The 10,758-nt window shown below is 33.4% G+C and overlaps 1 protein-coding gene across 1 annotated transcript; it reads left to right on the top strand.

Annotated features, from left to right (window-relative positions):
• Positions 1-3,198: 3,198 nt before the first annotated feature.
• On the top strand, positions 3,199-7,046 carry LOC124936729. Its single transcript, XM_047477247.1, has 8 exons — positions 3,199-3,502; positions 3,587-3,985; positions 4,075-4,189; positions 5,789-6,098; positions 6,179-6,251; positions 6,329-6,419; positions 6,608-6,687; positions 6,776-7,046. The coding sequence occupies exons 1-8, from the start codon at positions 3,479-3,481 to the stop codon at positions 6,914-6,916; spliced, it is 1,233 nt and encodes a 410-aa protein (XP_047333203.1). The 5' UTR covers positions 3,199-3,478; the 3' UTR covers positions 6,917-7,046.
• Positions 7,047-10,758: the final 3,712 nt, after the last annotated feature.

The following is a 10,758-nucleotide window of genomic DNA, read 5'->3' as shown; positions in this document are numbered from 1 at the left end:
GGTAATTTATAGAAAATTGATGTTACTATTACCAATGATTGTGTACAACTAGTGTTTCCATCTTGTTTAAGTAAACCGTTTTTTATACATGGGTTTTCCTTTTCACAAAAGAAAATGTAAACAATCATTTTTAAGTTTCTTCCCACCTTTTTGACTTTGGTGCAATTCACTACTCTCGTAAAAAGATGGGCTTAATGACATGCTTAAGTTGCTTGGAATCATGTGTAGATGATGTAGAGGTTATAATGGTGATTGAAGCATGCACACTTGAATTTATTACGACGTTGTCTCTTCAATGTATAACTTTTAAAATCTCAGCCATTGAATGCACAATCAAGAGCATTGCTCATGCAGAAGCTTGATAGGAGTAGCACCGTAACAAATTTGTCTTTGTTTTTGTTGTATTTTGAAACATATTGGACTGTCTTGTTAAAATAAGTTAATGTTGATTTCCATTGTAAAAATCTATATTTGTTATGTTTGTAAAAAATTATAATGATCTTGAAAATATTATGATCACAATCTCTTCCAATTTTATAATTAGATTATGGTTGTGACAGATATTGCAAAATACTAGTTTCCAAATAGGCTAATATTTTCATAGCATTAATGTATGATGTTCTTGTAGTATTACGGGGTCTCTTGGAGTACCAGCGCTAAATGGGGTAGCTTCAGGTCAACAGACTGTTACCTTACCCTTACCTTTATCCATGAATGGACAAGTTGCCATTCCTGCTGCACTTCTTCCAACAATTGTGGTGTCAGAGCCTATTGAAATCCCCAGTGAATGTCTCCTCTTGAAGAATATGTTTGATCCGACCATGAAGGTATTTTTTTTTTCTTTTTTTTCAAATCACTTTTTTGTTCTCTTTTGAGATTTTTACAACCATGTTGCAGATGGACCCAAAGTATAATTTGGAAATCAAAGATGATGTTAAGTCAGAATGTTCCAAATATGGTCCAATTCTGCATATCCATTTCAGGGTTGCTGCTTCCCAAAGGCCTGGTTTCTTTATTTTTTTGTATGTTTCTATAAGACCTATGTGAAAACACTACTTGTTAGCTATATTGTAAACTTCATACTTATCATTTAAGTCTTTCAGTGCCCTAAGTTGTTATCCAGTAATACTAAAAATGCATTGAAATTGTTCCAAGATATTATTTTTATTCTTGGCAAGTAGTGAGTTTTGCTTACAAACTTATTTTATTATTTCCAAAATCATACTAGTAAAGAATATATATTGAATAGACAAATAGATTAAATGTAAAAAATACACAAAAATATCTCTTAAATTTCATGTGGAAGTATTTATCAAAGAATGAATGAAAATTTCTTTAAACGCCTTTTCTATGTTAGTCGGGGATGTTCTTAGTTATCTCCAAAGATAAATTAAAATTTATCATTAGTAAGCAAAATGAACAAAATTATTGTAAAATGTCCCAATATAAAAGAACAAAGTTAATGTAAAATGTCCCAATAGTTAAAATGTTTGTTTGTGATAGTTTTGAATATAAAAATTTGTAAGCATTCCATTTTTCTACCAATGTTTGGTTGTGATATTCCATGAGCTAAAATTTGTGATAGGCTTGAATGTTTGGTTGTGATACTCTATGAGACACATATGCCAAAATGCAGATGAGTTAAAAACATATGGCCAAAATTTGGTATATTTACTTTCTACAAAATGCGAGAAATACACCAAATGCGAGAAATATATCAAATGCGAGAAAAATACAAAATGCGAGAAATACATTTTTCGTAATTGAGCACCAAATGCGAGAAATACCAAATGCAAAAAATACATTTCTCGTAATTGAGCACCAAATGTGAGAAATACCAAATGCGAGAAATACATTTCTCGTAATTGAGCGGTAACACAAGCGCGCGAGGGGTATTACAGACTTTTCACAGGGCAAAAAGACCCTTTTTACCAATTTTATCAACCGTGGGCCTTTTTTGTAATTAGACCTCTTATGAGGGCCATTTCATCAAATTTCCCTCCAATTACTCCACCACAACGCACAAAGATGAGACCTCAAAGGAGATTATTAATATATGTTTGATATGAATCACCGTCTATAATTAAATATCTTGAACCATTGACATGTGACTTATTCCGACATTGTTTGTTGATTGTCATTTCATTGAAATGATATTTCCAACATTTAAAGGGGAAAATAAGCAGTTGGAAAAAGAAATAATACGACGTGAGCTATGATTAGCTCATTATGATCCTTATACAAAGCAATCTAAACATGAAGTTCAGATATTCATTCACTTGCAAAATTTAGCAAATCAATTGCTAAATGCTTTTACTGACCCTAAAAAAGTTACGAAGTCTTATATTCCAGCTGTAAATTCTCCAATTAGGATTGATGTCCCTGAAAGACAACCCATTACTACTATCGAGCCTAAAATACAAGTGAAACGTGGTAGACCAGTCGGTTCCAAAGATACAAATCCTTGAAAAAGAAAAGAAATAAATGCTCAAATTGAGGAAACAATTACTCAAGAAGAGTATTTAATCATTGAAAATAGGTACCTGAAAATAAAGAGATCTCTATAAACTATGTTTTAACTAGTAAAAGATGAAATCAAGATGAAATCGATGTCGATAAATTTTTTACATATGCTATAGTATGCGATATTGTTAATGAAAACGATGATCTTGAACCAAAGTCTGTAGAAGAATGCAAACGGAGAAATGATTGACCAAACTTGAAAGATGCGATTGAGATTAAATTAAAATCACTCACAAATCATAAAGTTTTTGGACCAATCAAGGATAGTTATTTTACAATCAATTTATGAGGACCACTTTGTATGAAATTTCTTACAACACAATATCATCCTAGTTATTTTAAACCTTCTTATTTTATTTTATTTAATATTATTAAAGTTATACACAAACTAGATTTTTGTTTATTTATATGTATATAAATAAATAAATAAATAATTCATATCACAAACCAAATTTACAATTAAAGCCAATTTATCATTTTTTTTAAATTTTTAGTTGAAAAAAAATAAAAGTATAAAGAGGGTGAAAAAAAATATATATTTTTTTCAGTCAATACAAGTAGTTCCTCTTCCAAATTTTATGACTTATCATTTCTCTTATTTTTGTTGTTAGGTCTTACATCGATTGATTGAATATTTACGTATAATTAAATTACAAATCAATTCCATCTAAAAATCATATTATATGCCAAAACTGTGGGCACCACCCAGACGACGAGGAGTTTCCGATCATCTTCCGACCCAGACCCACCCGCCCGACCACACTGTCCCCACAAAAACAAACTCATCTTCAACCTTCTGTCATCTTTGTCTTTGTCCCATTACTCAATCATCTCCCCTCCGCCGCCGGAATTCTTCAGAGACCCACCTCCATACATAACCAAACCAACTCAGCAGATCTTTCATTTCTTCTCAACTTACCCATTACAAGTTTCAAGAAGCAGATTGACTGTGAAAATGCAAACATCTCAGCCTTCAAAGGTTCTTTTTTTTCTTTCTTTCTATTTACTTTTGTTAGATCGAAAAGTACCCATTTCCCCATTTTCACTTCCCCCCAATACGCAGGCTGCTACCGAAGTAATGGAATCCACAACTACTGATTCTCAACCAATTGTCAAATTCCCTGAATTCCGTCTTCAAGTCCCTCATAGAACCCGAGTATTTGGAAATAGTCGTAGCGCAAAGAACTTGCGTCAGTCAAAGGATTCTTCATTAACAACTTCTTCACCAAAAGGAAGATTATTTCGTGCTTTTAGCTTCAAAAAGAAATCTGATGTCGGTGAGAGAAGCTCTCTGCTTAAGTCATCTGATACAGCACCAGAAAGTCCAGCAATGGCCAATTTGATTTCTGCTTGGAAGATGTGCACTTCTCTTCCTGTCAGTACTCCTTCATCTTCAAACAACTCTCCTTCTACTTCTGGATCAGTTTCAGCTAAACAAAATGAAGAGAATCTCAAATCTCATGTTAGTTATTACTGTTCATTTCTCAAATGCATTAACTGATTTGAATGTTATTTACCAGTTATGCCTGATTAATTGTATTTTTCTTGCAGAATAATTCAGCTGAATCTTCAGTTTCAAGGGCTGTTTCAGTTACAGGCCGGAACATTGTTATCATTAGATCCTTATCTTTTGCTACTCGGGAGGCTAACAAAGATATTAATGATGGTATGTGAGTGATCTCTACCTTTTGAAGATCAATTTTTTTTATTTTTTCTATCAATTCAACCCAACAGAAGTTATTTTAGTTTTCATTTAGAGTTAACACATAAATCCTGGATCAAAGTATTGTTAGATTTTGAAATCCACCCCTTAAACTATGTTGTTTTGATATAATTCCTTATACTATGAAACCATCTTTTGTCTTTTGAAAAGGTAGAACTTTTCATTAGTCACTATGTTGTGAAGACATAAGTTAAACAAAAAGACCAAGAGAAAAAAAAACAACATTTCTCATCTAGGTTGTCGCGACTATGAAACCATTTTGAAACTGTAATTACTAAAAAGAAGTTTTTCGGTCTTAGTTATGTTTCTCTTCCATTTGTTTGGTGGGGAGACAGTTCTAGTAACTTTAGTTGATTCTTATATTAGATTCATCTTGTGTTTTTAATGCAAGTTAGTAGGACCACAAACTCACTAAACAAATATTAAACACTAAAGAATAACATTGTGTGTGTAAGTGGGGTATTTCTTAGTCTCTATATTGTCAAAAGCTATAGCTATTAATGACTATGTCTTTTTGTTGTCATTATTTTGTGTGGTCTTATTAATCGTTCTTTATGTTTAATTTTCGGTTCAAAAATGTAAAAAATGAATTAATTTAGTATTAGTATTTGTGATATCTATACTCCTATTAAAGGGGAGTATCCCAATAAGGAGGAATTTGTTATAAAATGGATTTAAAGTTTTAATGTGAACGATGGTGTAAATGAGAATATCATCGTAAGGAGGAGACTAGTTGAATGTTGAAACCCAATGCAAAAGCGATCTAACAACGATCATGTCAAAAGTTGGAAAATGGGTGAATGTCTCTTGCACAAACAATCATGATCCTACGAGGCTCATTTCCGCACATTTTATTGATACACGATGATCACATGCATAACTAGTATTGCTCCTTCAACACTTTGTTTGATTCAAATGTCATTCCGAGCTCAAATTGAACTCGAAGATCTTCTACATCATAAAATATCATATTACTCCTCAATGCATAATCACATTCATCACTAGATCATATATTATAACTGTCTGGATTTGAGGAGTCAAAATAATCGAAACTTTCATTAGACCCCTCAAACTTACTAGCATCCTAATTTACATTATCATTAACACCTTCTTCCATATTGACATACTTCTTTTGAATATGAGTATATGTATCATAAATACTAAATTCATTTCCTGTTGACTTGTATGATCCTTGAAAAAGAAACAGTTAGTAGGACCACACAAAATGCCAATACCTTTTGAAACAAAAATTTATCCCACTTACTGACATGTGTATCAGGATTTTTTTTTAGTATTCCATCCAGGATGCCCAAGCGAGGGGCATCAAGAACTGTGTTGACCTCGGCCCACTTTGAGTTTGGAGCAATTCGTGGAACATAGTTCCCTTTTGAGTTTTTTTTATAGTTTTGTATGATGATCTTGAGTTGTTTCAGACTTAGAACTTATGACAATTCATGTATAAGGGTTATATCGAAACAATATAGTTTAAGCCTTTAAGGGCTTATTTATGAGTTTACTCTTTTTTATTTATGTGGGAGTCAGATGAAATTACCCCAGCTGAAGTTGAAGAAGAAGATGAAGAGATTCCAGAAGAGGAAGCTGTGTGCAGAATATGCTTTGATGTATGTGAGGAAGGAAATACAATGAAGATGGGATGCAGTTGTAAAGGTGCTCTTAGACTTGTACATGAAGAATGTGCGATTAAGTGGTTTCGCATGAAAGGAAACAAGAACTGTGATGTCTGTGGTAATGAAGTTACCAATTTGCCTGTGACATTGCTTCGAATTCCTTCAGTTCAAAGAAATGTCAGACGGGAGCCTGTTCAGCAAAACACAAACTCAAGCACAACGAGGTAAAATAGAATGCGATAAGCTTACTTCATTTTACTGAATTAGGAAACTTTCATTGGGAAATTTTACTTGCCTTGTGCAGTTCCTGGAGGGACTTTATCGTACTTGTCATCATCAGTACAGTATGTTATTTCTTCTTCCTCGAGCAGCTAATGGTAATGTTCTTTCTCTTAAAAAAATACATATATTCATGATTAGCTGATCGTATCTCTATATGTTGTCGTGCTGGTAGATTCGTGACTTGGGAACTAAAGCGATCATAATTGCTGCGCCATTTTCCTTTACATTGAGCCTTTTAGCATCTATTTTTGCAGGCACTCTGGGTATGTATTCTTCACTTTTGTTAATAGTTAGGCCTTGTTTGATGTTGGGTTATTTCAAAATAACCTTGTTTGATGTATGTTACTGAAATGAGGATATTTTTGGTTTATGATTAGAATGATTTGATTGTAAAGTGGGTTATTTGAAACTAATCTTGAATTGGTTGGTTTATAAAATTCATCTAATGCAGCAATCAAGGAGTATTTATGGACTTATGCAGCCCTAGAGTTTGCACTTGTGGCTCTAGTTCTCCAGCTATTCTATTCATTAGTAAGCATTGCTTCCCATCTTTTAGGGTTTCTTAAGTTTGAAAAAACAGAAACATGAAATTTAAACAGTTGGGTTTGTCTTATTGCAGCTTCATTTAAATCCAGTTTACGCGATAATGCTGTCATCTGTTTTGGGTTTTGGGGTGGCGATGAGCATCAACTCTCTTTACATTCAATATTATGCTTGGCGAGTTCAGGTATCGCAAAGCTCAAACAACAACCCTGTATAAAAAAGTGATGATTCGATATGGAAAATAAAACGCCCTTTGTTGTCAAGGCTAGTTAGCATAGGGTTCTTCATATTGTATAATATTAATCTACAAAAATTGGGAAAAAGGTTTTGTGATGGTGCTGTTTGGAGATCATTTTCTAATTAGAGATTTATTGTAGGTTACAAGTGCTTACTCTTGAAGATCTGTTGACAAACTTTTAAAAAAAAATTCTGAATAAAAACACATAATTATTTAAGAAATATTTCTTAGAATAAATAATAATATAATATGATTTTAGGATTTTATTTATGATTTTATCCATTTTAACTTGTATAATTATATAAACATTTATTAATAATTAATATTATCAAAATAAATTAATAAGATCTAGCTTATTAAAAGTTTAAAGAGTTATATCTCATATATATTTATCTCGTGATCAAACTTTTTTTTTGTTACTAGTTTCTTATTCATTGATTCACCTATTATAATTGATGATGACACTTCATTACTTTCACACATTTTTTAATTTCTCGCCAAACTAACCATTAATTTAATTAATCTTTCTATCTCGTGACATCGCGCTTTCATGTGCTTCTTAACCATTGACAAACTAACCACTAATTCGAATCATATTTTTATACGTTTTTTTATTCCTCTACAAACCAATTACCAATTTTAATCGATCTTTAATCTCGTGACCTTAATATTTTGTATTATAAGCCTCTTTGCCCTTGGTAAATCAACACTACTTATAATGTTATCGGCCTTTTATTTCTCGGCAAGTCAATCACACTTTCAAACGTCTCTTATAACTTGGTAAACAAACTACTAATCTCAATCGACCTTTAATCTCGTGACATCACGATTCTTTGTTATTAGCCCTTTTATCACTTGACAAATCAACCAACAAACTCAATCACATTTTCACACGTCTAATATCCATCCGCAAACTAACCACCAATCCCCAATTATACTTTTATACGCCTCTTATTCTTTGGTAAATCAAACATCAATAACAATCATATTTTTACACGCCTCTTATCCCTTGGTAAACCAACCACCAATCTCACTCATACTTTCACACGACTCTTATCCATTGACAAATTAACCATCAATCTCAGTTGAACTTTAATCTCGTGACTTCATAATATTTTGATATCTTATCCCTCGACAAACCATGTCACAATCACATTTTCACACGTATCTTATCTCTTGATAAATCAACCATCAAAATCTCAATTGACCTTTAACATCGTGACCTCTCACACTTTGGTCAATCAAATATTTGCTTCATATAATGTAACCATCAATATCTCATTTGTTACCGACTTCTTATCTTTCAGTTAACCAATTACAAATCTAAATGTTACCGACCTCATTTATCTCGACAAATCAACCACAAATCCCAATCATACTTTCATACGCCTTTTCCTCGACAAATCAAGCATCAATCCCCAATCTCACTTTCACGTGCCTATTTATCCCTCGACAAACCAACCACAAATCTCAATCACACTTTCACACGCCTCTTATTCCCTCAACGATCCAACCACCAATCTCAATTAGACTTTCACACGACTTTTATCTCTCGAAATCAATCCTCAATCACAATTACAATTTCATATGCCTTTTATCCCTCGACATACTAACCACAACTAGCAATCACACTTTCACACATCTCTTATCCCTCGGCAAATCAACCACCAATATCAACTGAACTCTAATTTCGTGACCACACAATCCATTGTTACATGTATCTTTATCCCTCGACAAACCAACAACCAATCTCAATCGACTTTTAACCTTGTGACCTCACACACTTTGGCCAATCAAATATTTGTTTCATATTTTGTAACCACTAATATCTCTTTTGTTACCGACCTCTTATCTCTTAATAAACCAACCAACAATCCCGATTTTACTGACCTCTTTATTTTTTGACCAACCAATAATCTCAATGTTACCGATCTCTTATTTGTTGACAAACCAACTATCAATCCCAAATCATACTTTTCATACACACTATATCCCTCCGACAAACCAATCACTATCAAAATCACACGCCTCTAATCCCTTGGTAAACCAACTACTAATCGCAATCGACATCTAATATTGTGACTGTTGGGTGTGAATGTGATTGGAATTTGGCTCAATTTTTCTTGTTTATCGATTCCGTTGCACCACTACCTCACCAAAGGCGGCAACCCTTTCACTAGCATCCAAACACCACAAAGGAGTTTTTTCTCTCTACCTCTCACCAAGAGAGTAATATCTATTTATATTATTAGGTCAAGTTCAGTAAGTGGGTTACTAGAGATTGATCCACAATGTTGGGCCAACTAATTCCCAACAATCTCCACCTTTGACCCAAAGTAGTGCAAAACACAATTACGTAATCACAAGACACATCATCGCCAATTTATTTCCACTGAGGCAACAAAGAGAATACCCAAGGTAAACACGTGTCATAAAGACCAGAGACAAGAGCACAAAGCATGCAAAAATCATAAAGATCAAACACAAGAGCACAAAGCATGTGAAAGTCACAAAGATCAAATACAAGAGCACAAAGTATGCGGAAATTACAAAGATCAAACGCAAGAGCATAAATCATGGGAAAATCACAAAGAATGAAGGCAAGATCACAAAGCATGTCATGCCCATAAAGGACAAACCTTAAAGAGCTTTTGTTAAGATCAGGATCAACAATGGACATGCGAGTCTCACAAATTTGAATGCTTACACACGCTTCTTTGATATTAACTCTGTTAGAAGTTAATATCGATTTCTATTCTTCGCAAGTCGTCAAAAACTCTTAAACCGAGTTCAAGTGCGAAAGTGTTTGTTTCGACTTGAAGCAACACAATAAGATTAGAATAAAACAATAGGAAAGAGAACACGACACAAAGGATGCTTATGGATGTTCAGAGATAAAGCTCCTACGTCACCCATTATTCTTAACCTTGAGAAGGACATTCACTAGAAGATTTGATTGACTAACACTTGTACACAACCTAGTCGATCAACCATGACTTAGTTACTGCCTATTTTCGAACTCATATCACACATGCTCTATTGAACATAAACAGATTCTGTCAACTTACAATGCTAACAGACTCACACAGAATATGTAGAATTGTAATACAAATTTAGAACTCTAATACACTTGAAGGCTTATGAGACTTTTTAGAGCTTGAAAGAGTTGATAGCTTAAGGTTCGTAAAAAGATTGTTAAAAAAACCGGTGTGAAGCAAGTTGTCCTTTGTCTTCTTAAGTAGGCAAATGTCAACGGACATATTTTGCTTCATAAGACATCTATCTTGATCTTGATTGGTTGAGTTCTAGAATAATACATCAGATGAGATATTCTTTGATCTTGTCTGTACTTGGATGATAGTAAGCCAAGTTGTCAATAATGAAATTATGATTTACAAGGAGCGTAAATCTTAGAAGTTTTGACTTGTCTTTAGTTCTTTTAACATAGCTCTGCTGCTGCCAAAAATGTATTTATCAGTCTTTGCACCAAAATGGAAACAAAATACTGAGGACACATAAAAGTTGAAGACTGTAACTACCGAAAACGTCCTTATATGGTACCGAGGCTGATAGATTGTGAGAAGAAAGAAAATATTGGAAGCGCTTCTAAGGAAATGTCAATTTTATTGAAAAGCCGATTTCAATAAAATACTGGGTGCGCTTCATATATAACCGAAGTTATATAATACCGAAAAATAAATCGGACGCGTGTTTTGCAAAATACCGATTTGTAAAATACCAGATGGGTGCCTTGATATAAAACCGATGTGAGAAAAATGCCGACTCTACTTTAATATAAAACCGAAGTGCAAACTACCGGC

Source organism: Impatiens glandulifera, chromosome 4 (genome assembly GCF_907164915.1).
Source record: "Impatiens glandulifera chromosome 4, dImpGla2.1, whole genome shotgun sequence".
Lineage (NCBI taxonomy): Eukaryota > Viridiplantae > Streptophyta > Magnoliopsida > Ericales > Balsaminaceae > Impatiens > Impatiens glandulifera.
The sequence above is the reverse complement of the archived record's forward strand: the minus strand, read 5'-3'. Positions and strand labels throughout refer to the sequence as shown.